Source organism: Phoenix dactylifera, chromosome 6, assembly GCF_051530095.1.
Source record: "Phoenix dactylifera cultivar Ajwa chromosome 6, Ajwa_hap1_PhDact_Kaust_v1.1, whole genome shotgun sequence".
Classification (NCBI taxonomy): Eukaryota; Viridiplantae; Streptophyta; class Magnoliopsida; order Arecales; family Arecaceae; genus Phoenix; species Phoenix dactylifera.
This window is the reverse complement of record NC_143195.1, coordinates 10067841-10081769: the sequence shown is the minus strand read 5'-3', so window position 1 is coordinate 10081769 and position 13929 is coordinate 10067841. Positions and strand designations below refer to the sequence as shown.

Sequence of the window (13929 nt, the reverse complement as noted above, 5' to 3'; positions counted from 1 at the left end):
GGCCTTTGCTCATTCGCCTACCATAAAATGCTATCTATAACCATGATGGCTTGATTCGAATGTTCTCTGAGTTGATTGTCCCATAACCATATGAATTGTATGTATATGTGGGGCCCTTTACATGTTGTTAAAGACAGTAGAGTATCATTTATAGCATGGTACGCCGTACCGAGCGGTACAAGGCGTACCGTACTAGTTCGGTACCAGTATCTGATATGGGTGGCGTACCGATACTCGGTACGTCAAAAAAATCTCGTACTGTATCGTACCGATACTGTGCTAATGTGGCACCGGTATAGGGTCCGATATCGAGATGGGGAACTTTGATCCATAGGCGGACCGTGAGTCAATATGCTGATGCTATCATAAACCGTTATGTCGCTTTCGAGGCAGAATCGATGAACCATGATTGAAGTATGAAGGCTGATCATTATTTTCTCTCATCCTAATCTAAATCAGCTCAACTCTGTTACATCCATTAGGAGCTTAAGGATGTCTCATAGAAGATCTAGAGATATGCAATGCCCCTTATGGTCATTAGCAGCCTTCCTTTTCCTTTTGTCCTTTTCTTGTATCCCTGAATGGGAGTTAGGCAACGACTTTAGGCACCATGATCGCATACATTTGTAATAATTGGAGTCAGTCTTGCAAGTGAATGGACACAATAGTCACTTTGACTTTATTTGCATTGGCCCTGTGCCTACGTCACTACCATTTCCAGTAGTTCCTACTTCCTATACAAGCATTGCTAGTAACCCTGTCGATAATGTCACTGTTATCATCGTGGTGCTGCTATCTCAGGTGGATTTCTGCAAGATACAGTCTAAGGGGATTGGGTTGGTGCTATTTTCATCTCACACTGACATTTTTTGATGCCTCTAGAGGATTGATAGGTGCGTCAAACTTTGCCTTACCTTCCGTGCTACCTTTGTTACCTCTAGCCCTGTTGATCTGCACAGCCTCACTGCCATATCAGGCTCTGGTGCCATGATTTGTCTTGCCCTGATTGTCATGCTAGCAACCAAGAGACGGTCAAACTGAGTGCTCATGTTTTATCCAAAAGGTGCCATGGTCCCTATGTGAACAGTCTCCTGTTCATCAACTTGTTCAAAGCCTCTCTAAACCTATTATGATTCATATCTTGCCTCTCAAGGAGAGCCCTAAATTTATTAATGAGGGCTAGGAGGAATTTAATGCTATCAATATCTTCCTGGCCAATATATATGCCCAACAAGTAGGCATTTGGTATATTCAGCAAAATTTTCTTATTCAAAGTATGAGCAACTTCTTACGCTAGGCCACCATCAGTTTAGTACCATCTATTGGTAGCCAGCTTTTGCAAAAAAAGGAACCATTTGGGTTGTTTTTGTTCCACCCGGAATGTGTTTACTCATAACAATGAACAACCAGCATGCAGTACTGCTTACAGCACATCTATTCTGGGGATTATGAAATTGAATTCTATATCAATATCAGCATCTTTTTGGTGCAGAATTCATTATGGTTGGTTTTTCATATTGTTATCCAGACAATTTCTTTTGCCTAAGGGTATGTATTGTAATATTATCACACCCTAGGTCCATGCGTAAGGCTAGTTTCTGTTTATTTGTTTAATTCCTGCTTTCCAGCTTCCAAGTCCTAGTGCTCATTATTTTGATTTGTCGTGCGTGGTCTGTGCACAAGCTTATTTTGTCAAATCAAGATTTCCATTTTTATGTCTAATTTTTGGTTTTCTTGTTGTGCATCATGTCATTAATATCATTTGTTAAGCCTTTGCTAATTCGTATGCAGATATTAGTGGACAAAAGTCAAAGTATCCATGATTTGCTCTTTTTGGATTTACCAATCTTACTTTTCTCATACAGGTCAACTTTGTGTGGCAAAAGGTGAACTACCGAATGCAGCTAGTGCATTTCAAATTGTTTTGGGTGATGATCCTAATAATGTTGCTGCTCTTCTTGGGCAGGTAAAGATGCAGTCTTATGGATGAAGTCCATACTTGGAAAGAATTAACTGTATACAGATAAATATGTTTCTGGAATGCTCTTATGCCACATCCTTCCTGATAATAATGACCTTTTGTTTTTGCAATATTGTTATATGTTTCTGTAAGGACTGCTGTAATCTTTTGAGTTTCAATGTTTCAAGGCACATAGTTGTATTGGTCCTTTTATGAACATTCAAGCTTGTGCTCTTTCCCATAACTAACTAATTGATTTTTCCTTTTCTTTTCTTTTTCTTTTTTGTAGCATGACCATAGCTATGACTGAGTAATCCTGCTTTATTTTGATTGCTCCTACAGAATCTTTGCTCTGCACCACAATTTTTTCTGTTACATTTGTCATAACTTGTTCTAATGGCAGTTTCTAGGTTGGTGAATGTTAGAAGATTCTGCTCATTAGTTTGTACATAAACAAGAATAAGATTTTTATTTAATCTATTTTAGGTTATGACTTTTAAAGGCAGAGGCATATCCTGTCTGAATCATTTTATAGTATTTCAGTCAAATAAAGTAACTGATATTACATGAAGAAAAATATTTCTATTTCATAATGTTCTTACACCAGGGTTCTGAGGATGTGACTCCTTTCACAATGCTTAGTGAATCTTTTGCAATCACATTACAGACGATGTTATCTCACATCATTGACTGTTCAAAGGCATTCTTTAAGAGCTCAGTGTTTTCTAATCCAAGCAATAGTCTACATGTCATTCTTTTCAATGTTTATTACATGGTCTTGGTTCTACGATATAACTTGTATATTCATTTTCACTTGTAAATAGCATCAGGAAAGCATACCTAGATATGCATGTCCTCAATCCTACATTGATGCGCGGGATATTAGAGGACTGAAATCAGGGACTGCTGAACCGAGCCGAACCGGTCAGTTTGAACCGAACGACCGGTTTGGTTCGCCATTAGAAAACAATTCTAGTCACTAGGGGCCGAAACCTGATTTGATCTGGCCGGAATCGACTGGAATCAGACAATTCCGTCCGGTTCGACTTGGCGACCGGTACGGATCTCAGTACCGGTTCGGTGAACCTTGATTAAAATGTTAACAATTAGATTAGTTTTCTATTAGGATACTTTTTTTCCAGTAACACCACCAAATGCTAGGCTTGAGTGATTTTGTGACTTCTATCTTTGACCCAGGAAAATCTAAGATAAGAGGCATGAAATGGCAGTAACTTCAGTTTAGCATGTCATAAATCCCTTAATTTCAAATATTGTCGTTGCTTTCTTTTTTTGTTTCCATTTTTTTGTCATTTTTTCAAGTTAAATTCCGAATGTTAGATAACTATCTTAGCTTTGATTAGTGCCTAACTTCTGGGCATGCTAATAAAAACTGTCCAAAAAGCTTCAAAGAAGGTTATCTTGTTTGATCAATGCAATTTCTCAGTTATGGCCAATATAAGAAACCGATTGCTCAGGGTATGTAAGTCGTACACTGTCTATCACAGTAAGAGCCATGGGTCATGGTTAGGTGTGCAAGCGAGTCTGGCCGAGGTTGGTTCGGTCTATAAGGTAGCTGCTCGAGCTTGAGCCGAGCTTGACACTTCTTGTTTAGGCTCGGCATGTTTATAAGCTGAGCTCCAAAACCTGTTTGAGCTCTGCTCATTTTGTGAATGAGCTGAGCTTGAACTGAGCCATAGTTGAGCCGATCTCGAGCTGCTCACGAGCAGCTCAGATTCTCAGCGACCCTAGTCATGGTGGTTAGTAACTTTTATTCTATAGTCACATGAAAAAATGCAAATTGTTATCATTATTCGTAATTCATTCTGGTATATTAGTACTTGTGAATCATTAACTTGTTTCAATAAATTCAGTTAGGATTGTAGTTAGTGATTATCGAAGAAGGCTGAAATAAAAGGATATGAATGGTGAAGAAAATGGACTCTAGGAAAAAAAATGATGTGTCAAGTTTGATTCTTATGTTAACATTAGTAGAATGATGCAAATAAAGTTATAGAGATACTTGTATCTTACATCAAACATATTATATCACTGCAGTTTTGGGAAGTTGGCTTAAATTAGTAATATTTATGGTGCAGGCTTGTGTTGATTTTAACACGGCAGAGAATGAAGAACAATATAAAAAAGCTATGGACTTATATAAGAGCTCTTTAGAGTTATATAAGGTTTGATTGTCTTCCTATTGTTTTCAAGGAAACAATTTCCATATGTATTTCCTCTCTTGGCTTTGCAATCAACTTGCTTTGATATTGTTCAGCGAGCATTGCTGGCAAACCCGAACTGCCCTGCTTCTGTGAGGCTTGGTATAGGCCTCTGCCGCTACAGACTTGGTCAGTTTGAAAAAGCTCGACAGGCCTTTGAGCGAGTTTTACAGGCAAGTCTATTGTTCACCAGTCATGTACATTTAACTATGTGATTATACCTCCTCTTTTGCCCTAATTCCTTCTTTTTTTAATTAAATTATGCAGTTAGATCCAGAAAATGTCGAGGCTCTAGTGGCTCTTGGAATCATGGATTTGCAAACAAATGAAGGTAGAAGCACCCATTCTGTAGTGTAAATCAATATTTCAATATATTCTCCATGAGAACTAAATGTATTCTTTTGAAAACTCTGGCATCTGAATCATCTTATTACCATTATTTCTTTAATGTCTACAGATCATGGAGTTCAAGGTGGAATGGAGGACATGCGAAGAGCTTTTGAAGTACACCCTTATTGTTCAATGGCATTGAATCATTTAGCAAATCACTACTTCTTCACTGGTCAGCATTTTTTGGTTGAGCAATTAACCGAGGCTGCTCTCGCTGCGACCAATCACGGGTTGATGAAATGCCATTCTTACTATAACCTGGCAAGATCATACCATAGCAAGGTGAATATCATTATGAGACAATATTTTAATTTAGATGTTGACTTTTGTACCTTTGTCATGCTTTTAAGCCTTCAATTGTAATTTTATATTTTGGTTTGTCTAAGGTAATTACAATTTTTTTTTTGCTACACAATGTTATTACAATTTTAAAATGCACAACTGTAGGGAGATTTTGAGAAGGCTGCACGGTACTATATGGCATCTGTCAAAGAAATCAAGAAGCCACAAGACTTCATTTTGCCCTACTATGGTGTGTGTTTTGGCCCTTTCTCTGTGGCAATGATTTTTTGTGAAATAAATAGCTTGTTATGCTGCCTGTTGGCTGCCATATTTGTAATGTTAATTGCCATGTTTTACTAGGCATTACCATAACTTTCTTTTCACCTTCAGAAATCACTTTGTTTATTCTTGGTGATAGTATTTATAATTTTAGCCATTAATTTCATACTTCATTCAGGCACTTTTGACAACTTATTTTGTTCATCTATCAAACTAACCGTTGGTGGAGATACTTGCTAACAGAAGGGTCAAAGGCTACATGGGGGAGTTTATCATGATTGTTCTGTTCTTTTCTATCTCTTATGATTTTGTTAATTAAGTTGCACGCCATCGGTCAAAGGTAGCGAGAATGCATACCTTGACAATTTTTTTAAATTGCGTCCTTCAAGCCTTTTGCCACACAATATGTAAAACAACATCATGCTGTAGATATTGAAGTTGGGACTTATATTCTTCCAGATAGTTTTGTTGTTCCTAGCTAACAATGAGTAATTGAAAGTATATGATCAATGTCAAGGGGGCTAATTATGCACAGTTGAGGATATGATTCAACTGGGTTGCAAGCATTATGCTTTGACCATGTTACTTGGAATGATTTTTAGAATGAGCACGTTTGATCCTTGCTATGTCTTAACGGTGCTATTATATCCATAAACTGCTTGATCATATATTGCTTGGCCATCTGTGTAATGGGTATCGTATAGTTAAACTAGCTCTGCAATAAAGTTTTATAGATATATTAGTATGCTATACTAAACGAACAAAGCTGAACCTTTCATACTTGAGACAATGGATACTTCCTTATAGAATTACATTTATCCTCAAGCATATGGTGCTTGTTCCTCATTTCAGTATGATCATCTTATAACTTTTGCCTTATTAGCAAGTCACTTCTATTTTGATCCCCTTACATTGGATTATTCCCTACCATACCATTGTTGTAAACTGTTTTGAAGTCTCTACTTACTGGTTAGGTTCAAATTTCTCTTAGTTTGTTGATTTCAAAGGGTTTTGCTCTATTTTAATAGTTTCTTAGGGAAGTTTTTATTGTATTTGGATCTAATTTAATCATTCTCTGTAATTCTTATATTATCATATGTTTTGATTCTCCCTTCTCTCACCTTTTTGGGAGCTAGAAATATTTAATGCATCTTCGTAGGTGGAAAATGCATCAAGTCATGCTTTTCTTTGTATATGTTGCAAAAGTTTGGGGATATAGAAGTGGGCTTGATACTGTTGGTTGCTTCCATATTTCATAAATATGGAGATCATCAGGAGCAGCTTAAGAATACAATATTTCTACATCAAAGTTATATGTTGAGTACTCTTTGAGGACCTTACTTTCATGATTAATGCCTCAAAATACTTCTGCATTATGGGCACAAAATTTTATCCTTAAGCACGTTAAGTGCAGTTATGTTTTCTGTCGGTGTCATGTGCACACCTTTCACAGCATCTGTTCATCTTGCATCTTCACCTTGATATCTATGTTATCTTATCAATGGATCATGATGTTTGCTGCTGCTGCTGCTATACTGTGGAGTAGGACTCGGACAAGTGCAACTGAAGTTAGGGGATTTCAGAAGTTCTCTTTCAACCTTTGAAAAGGTCTTGGAGGTTCAGCCTGAAAATTGTGAAAGTCTAAAGGTGGGTGAAGTTACAGACAAACTATACATAGCTTCTTATTTTTATGATCTTTGTTCAAATTGACATTTTGACCACTTATATGATTGATTTATTATTTATTCCTTAAAGGCTGTTGGACATATTTATGCTCAGCTTGGTCAGAATGATAAGGCCATAGAAACCTTTCGAAAAGCTACACGAATCGACCCAAAAGATGCTCAGGTAATCCATGCTCTCTTTTGTGTGTTCTGTTTTGGTTCATTGCAATTTTTATCTTAAGGGGCCTTATCGTGTTTTATGCCAATTTTATAATCACCACTGCTTGGTAGACCACTTTTAGCTATTTGAATAGGAGTCAGTTCTTTGTCGCTAAAGTGAAAACAGTATACTGAGCAGTCCAGCGGAATAGATGATGGTGCAATTTGATGTGTCAAATTTATATGCTTGCTGAAGACCTCAACTTTAGAGTAGGTTTCCGGATTGAGCTTTGGGAATAAAAATGTTGAGGAATATTATTAGTAAATTCTGCTTAAAGATCAGATTGACTTGGATTACCAAAGTTCATATATTTTAACGTGGACTCTTACAGCACTTGTTTACAACTATCTAAAAATGATCGAGATGTTTCTTGCAAACTTTAGAAGCCTACTTGTAAAAAGTAAATTAAGAACAAAATAAAAATGTTACATCAATTACATAAGGTATGATGGAAGGGAGGTTGTGCTGACAGTGTCAATGAGGCTCAATGCCTACAAGAAATAGTTGACCTTTCCCAGTTCTTTGATTGCCATGTATGCACACACAATGCATCTATTTTGTGCTTTCTATAGTATGTCAGCAAGCCATTATTTAGTCTTTCTTTATATTCAAAACTTCTGTTTATTAATTAGTGGTTATCTTAGGGTTGGTGATTTAATCACGTCTATGCTTAATATTTTTCTTGTTTTATTCTTTATTTATTATGGGGTGTTGGTGGGCTAAAAGGAGAAGGAATGATGAAGGTTATACTAACCAAATACCAAATAAGTTGTGTGGAAACATCAATTCTTTGATGCATAGCATTTGGATTTGAGAGTTTTTGTGTGGGAGTGTAGGTTTGAGTTTGGATCCTCTCCAGTTCAGGATGGATGTGGCATGGTCCAGTTCCCAATCACCAATCCTCTAGTGTATTTTGGAGTGGCTGCTATTTAGCAGAATTGGGACAACATGGGACATGAATGCATAGGCCCTGCTCAATCACAGCAGCTTTGCAATACATGAAGTGCTGGTGATTGGTAACTGGACCTCTCCAGTTCAGTCCTGCACTGGAGAGGATCCCAACTCGTAGTTTATCAGGCCATATACTCATTTTCCCCCTTATGATTAGTTCAGAATTTAAGGCATGGTTTTAAATCTGTCAGAATCTGTGACATATTTCAGACCCTTAGAGTGCTTTTTATTCTTAGGGCCTTTTTTTATCCTTTCTGTTATGAAGTGATAGATTTCTTCTCCATCAAGTTTTGAGGGCACCAACTCTTTTAGATGCACTGTGCCAGTTGGTATTTATGAGAAAAATTCTAAGTTTCTTTTAATCTGCCAAATCTAGCTTGTTTTATTTCTGGTTTTGCTTGGATTCCTTTCACATTAATGACCATTTGTAGTTTACATCAACATTTGTTGTGACTTCTGACTAAGAAAGTTTTCCATCACCAATTAAGTTGGCTTCAAAGTCTGTCATGCAATTAATTTTATTTTAAAAGAAACTCTTTTCAGCTGGATTGGAGAGATATGGAATGATGGAGGAATATCTTTGCGAAAACTCATTTCAATTTTAGAATGCTTGTGGAAAAGCATTGCCTCTTGAACATGTTTGGCACTGCAATCTTCAAACTATATATCAAGGATCACTATACTGGTACTGGGTCCGTACTGGTTGCCCAGCGGCACAGTTCGTAACTTCGTATGGTAACATTATGTGCTAGGCTTGTATTGACACAGTAGAGTTCGAGGAGGGTAAGGGAGAGGAAGAATGGGAGAGAAGAAAAGTGAGAAAGAGAGAGAGTGTGGGGGGGGGGGGAGAGGGAGGTATAGGGAGGGAGGGAGAAGGCCGCGGATGGCCGGGGAGGGGATGCGAAGGGGCAGAGGAAGGGCTCCACCCTCCAGTTCCTCTGTTTCGAACGAAATAGAGGTCCGAAACAAGGATCCTAAAGGGGCCTTTTTTTATTTTGAGAAAATTAAGTGCAATCGGCAAGGGTTCACTTATTTTTTTTTAAAAATAAAAGGGGGTTCCCTTTGGTACCCTTGTTTCGAATGAAATAGAGGATTTAGAGGATGGAGCCTTTCCTCTGCCCCTTTGCTGGTCTTCTCCCTCTCTCTCCCCCCTTCCCCCTCTCTCTCTTTTCTTCTCTCTCGTTCTCCCTCTCCCCCGCCCTCATCGGTATCTCGAATAGAGTGGCGGAACCACCCCAGTATAGTTCGGTATGCCCTGAACTGGATTTTCTTGCTCATATAAACTGTTCTTCATTGTTAAATATCATGCTATAGGCTTAACATTAAATTTTGAAAATAGGTATTGCAGTGGATGCTGCTTCACATATTAACTGGTAAGTATAATTGAATTATTTAGTATATGAACTAAGTAATTTTTGAAATTAGGAGTTAGTCTATTAGTCTGTTTCTTTTAATTCCTTATGACATATTTGCTTAAGCTTTGAATATTAGGATCAAGGTTTGCTGAATAGGTCGGAACCGACCGGTTTAGCCTGTATCGTACCGGTACCAGCCGGCCTTGGTACGGTACAGCTATAGAATTTGGTTTCGATCTCAAGAGGGTCGGAACCGAATGGTTACTTGCCCATGCCGGTGCGAACTGGTGCGGTTCGCACCGGTACTCGCGAGGAAGAAGAAGAGGAAAGAAAAGGAAGAAAGAGGAAGAAAGAAGAGGAAGAAGAAGAGGAAGAAGAGAAAGAGGAGAAGACTACCTGTCGAAGGGGGAAGAAGACCTCTCTTGCGGGGATTTTTGTCTATCGGGCGTCTTTCTTCCTCCCGAGCACCTCGCGGGGAAGAAGACCTCCCTTGCTTGCGGGAGAAGGGGGGAAAGAGAGAAGAGAGGAGAGGGGAAGAAAAGAGCGGCTCAGGAAGAAAAAAAGAAAGGAAAAAAAAGAGAGGCCGAGGCAGTGCACGGGGGTGCGAGCGCGAGTGGAAAAACGCGTCCCCGACTTGCACCCACGCATGTTCCACGCGGTTCCTCGCGCGGGCCAGCCCTCGTGGGCTTTTAATGCCACAGAGTGGTATTTAATGTGGATGTGCGCGCGTCCGCGCGTTTTCTTTTTTTCTGAAACGGTATGGTACCAGTCTCCACCGGTTCGTCGGTTCAGTCGATACCGCGTACCTTGATTAGGCTACATACATATTAGGTGCATATTGTTAAATTATTTATTTATTTATAACTTATAATTTTATATATATTTATTTTGTGTCTGTATGCGCTGGGAGCTTTCCTTTAATGTGAAAGATGAGGTCTACCATTTCCTTAAGCTGTTTATTTGTTCTTGCCTCTTTTCAACACCTATATCATTCATTGTGTTAATAATAGTTGCTTTATTTTTTTTCTAAACCTTTGAGAGTCATTTTGTTAGTTAAAACTTGATGTAGGCATTTGTGGAGCTTGGGGAACTACAAATATCATCTGATGCAGGGGCTGCTTTGGATGCCTTCAAAACTGTATGAATGTTTCTCTTTTGATTTTTTAATCTCCTATAATACTTGCATTGCTTTAACAACGTGAGTGATAGAATAGAGTCTTGCACATACATTATATTATTGGAATGGTTAGACATATTTAGTACTTTTCATTCTATGTCCAGCATTTATAGTTGACTCAATGGTTATGGTGCCATGTTATGTTTTAATGGTGGTTTTGATTATTCTCATTTTTTTAATTGAACTTTATAAATTAAGTTCTAATCTTTTGATGGTTGTAGGTAAAAGAGTATGTTTTGAGTTGTTTGTGGGCATTGTTGCAGGTGCTTAGCTATCCAAAGGTCACTATTTATATGCAACGAACTTACAACTATAGGTTCTTCTGCAAAAAAATGACTTGTAGCTAACTTTGGTTGAGAGCCACTCCATCAGCTGCAAGCAACGTGCGCCATCTTGATACTGGCCATGTACCGGTGCCACGCTATCACTGTGTCAGTATAGTACGAGGCGGGTTGGTTCGGCATACCGAGTGTTGGTATACCCCTCTACTATGTATCGGTGCCTAACGGATACGGTACGGTATGGCGTACCATGGCTGTAAGTCGTCTTGGGACTTAGTTATTGTTATGTCACCCATTCCTCTCCTCGTTGAATGTCCCACCACAACTAAGTAGGAGGAGCTTGGTTGCCCTTTCCTGATGCTTGATCACGTTTAATGACTCTTTATGAAGTTCACTCTCAACCTTTTATTAGTGGATGTCCCTTCCTCCACTCTCCTCTCCCTTTTTCTCTCATCCCCTGTCTTTAGAGATAACTATATCTTGCTAGATTTTGATAGATTTAACTGAATCTAACCATCTTTAATTTTCCTCCTTGTTAAGGCCAGTTTCCACCTCCTTGATGGCCAAGTCGATTGATTGCCTACCCTCCTTCCTCTCGTTTACCCTCTTTCTCGCCCTCTCCTGCTCCTCTCTCTTATAGTCTTGTCATCTTCTCCTCCCTCCTCTATGGAAAGCCATCTTTTGCTGGTGTCCCTTATCTCGGCCACCATCACTTGCATTCTCTTTCTCCATCTTCTTCTCTATGGATAGGCACCTCCCCCTCTCTTGTCTCCACTACCCGTCTATTGGTCTCTTGTTTCCAGCACCCACCCTTGTGTCCCTTCTTTTAGTCTTATCCTTCCTGCCTCTCTTTCTTTATTCCTCTGTGTAGGGTCACTCACCATCAGCCCCTGCCTTGTATCCACCACCAACCCTTGCTAGACCCTCCTTGTTTCAATGCACATTCCCCTCTCTCTACATAGAGTTCTACCTAAAAACCTCATCTGCCCCCCGTTCGGAGCAGATTATTTTTAAGGCTAAGATAATTAATACACTCAACTTATAAATTACTAAAGTATGCTAATTACTATGTTATTAATTATCTTCACTGTATATAATGAAAACTAATAGATGTAGGACGTGTCTCCACTTATGTGTTTTTTCTCAATTCTCAACCCCATCGCAGCGCTTTTCTATCACTATTTTAGTATTTTCTCTTTTTAGTTTTTCCCCCATCTGAGTCCCCCACTCGAGTCTAGTCTTCAAGCTTCTTTGGGACTCATTATAGTGTTCTGGGATCCCCTTTTTTTTCAACATTTGACCAGTACCTCAAGTGCATCGCACGTGCTAAAGTCTAATGCTAATGAGAAATACCATTGTATTGCACATGCTATGTATTTGATAACATTTTACCAAATCTAAATTGGAGTTGCATTATTAAGAAAAGAATTGTGTTCTTTGTTGAAAATTGCTGCATCTGGTGTGTATTGACCATAATTATGGCATATTTGAAAATTTGCTCAAGAAAATGTACAACAAGCTTCTTGGGCAACAAGATTGGCTTTTCTTCTTTTCTGATGCATAGATTGTTGATATTATCCTTTCTATAAAGGACTATCCTTGTTAGTAAGTATCAGCAAAAATCTAGGAAAATGAAATTTATGTACATGCGAAATTGCTAAATTTAACATTAACTAGTATTATTTTATAATGTGGCGTATTATCAAGTCATCGAGTCGAGTCCTTATCTCTATCAATGCAGAACCCAGTCCCTTTGGAATATTGCGTCTATTTTTATTTGTGCACTACCCATCTATCATTCAGGGTTAGATGTGGGTCCATAATAGTGAAAATTTGTAAGACCCATTGGATCTATGGGTCGGGATTGGGCATGTTAAGACTCATATGTACCTAACAATTAGCCATGTTTGGATGAGGTACATATTGGGTTTAGGTCCAAACCAAGGTTTGTGTCACTATGTTAGAACAAGGGGCATTTCAAAAGGATAAAAGAATAGAAACTTTGCTTTAGGATGGCCATGTATTGGAATTGGAAGCTTAAAGCTGATCATAATTACCAAATAGGAGTGAGAAGGTGATTGTGTATGCTTAAGGTATGCCAAGGCTTGTGGATTGAGGTCTTGATGCTGATCTTGTACAAATCTTAGTCCTAGTGGGTTTGAGGCGTCGGAGCTTAGAGGTAAGCGGTTGTGTAGTCTTTAGTCGAAGCTTGAAAGGTGGCTTATAGGGGTGAAATTGGTGGTTGGAGCTCAGAAGTAGCGTGCGTGCAGGGGCCCAATTGCAGGAGAGGCTATAAAAGAGGTTTTTCGTTTAGAAATTAGGGAGTTGATTTGGCGGAGCTTTAGGAATGGTGGATGCAAGGTGTGGAAGTTAAAGAGACGAGAAAACTCTCATCTTAAAGATTTAGATTTGGTTAAGAAACTTGGAAAAATGTTATGGGGCATAAATAATGATGATCTTTTTATTTTTTCATGTTAATTTAATTTTCTTAATCATCATTTGCAAAAAAAAGCATTATCTTTTCAGAACTTAGCAAATTACGAAAGAGGATGTAATAATATAAATAATATGAGGTAAAAGTATTGCATTTGGATCGGGTTTGGTTTGCAAACCCTACATGTGTATCTAATCATAACTTGTAGTTTAAGTTGGATTGGCTATTGGTAACATATATTATTAGCAAACCTGGACCAAGACTTGAGATATCTTATGGAATTTTCTTTAGACCTATGTCCAAAGCATAAATTCTCTAGTCATGATTGAGTTCATCTAGGATCTAGGTTTCTAGGTCCAAGAAACATTTGTATCTTATAGATGGGATAAAATAAATTGGCTATTGGAGAGGGGAATTAATTGGGGACAAGTTAGGAAATGTTTGAAAAATAAGAGAACAGAGCTATGTGGCTTCTTTATTCCATCTTTTTTTTGGTTTCAACTTAATTTCATTATCTAACTTTAAACCCTCAAAAAAGAACATTTTGATGGCTTAGCAAGACAACTAGGCCCTTACTCAAGGATTATTGCACAATCAAATAGGATAGAAATTTTTGTGACATGTAGGGTTGCAATCAAACTGAGCCGAGTCCAGTAGCTAGAGGCTCAAGCTCGACTTGGTTCAAAATACTTAGATCGAAACTCGACTCGAGATCGA

General features: G+C 38.4%; 1 protein-coding gene across 2 annotated transcripts in view; it reads left to right on the top strand.

Annotated features, from left to right (window-relative positions):
• Positions 1-13929, top strand: part of ELF8 (binding protein) — a 47476-nt gene that overhangs the window by 6353 nt on the left and 27194 nt on the right. Inside the window, exons 4-12 of one of the 2 annotated variants that reach the window (XM_039119862.3) lie at positions 1866-1966; positions 4057-4143; positions 4236-4352; positions 4447-4510; positions 4637-4851; positions 5017-5101; positions 6677-6777; positions 6886-6978; positions 10390-10458. In XM_039119862.3, the coding sequence (XP_038975790.2) occupies positions 1866-1966; positions 4057-4143; positions 4236-4352; positions 4447-4510; positions 4637-4851; positions 5017-5101; positions 6677-6777; positions 6886-6978; positions 10390-10458 (932 nt within the window). The remainder of the gene's footprint in view (positions 1-1865; positions 1967-4056; positions 4144-4235; positions 4353-4446; positions 4511-4636; positions 4852-5016; positions 5102-6676; positions 6778-6885; positions 6979-10389; positions 10459-13929) is intronic. The other variant, XM_088723257.2, reaches the window with a different exon arrangement.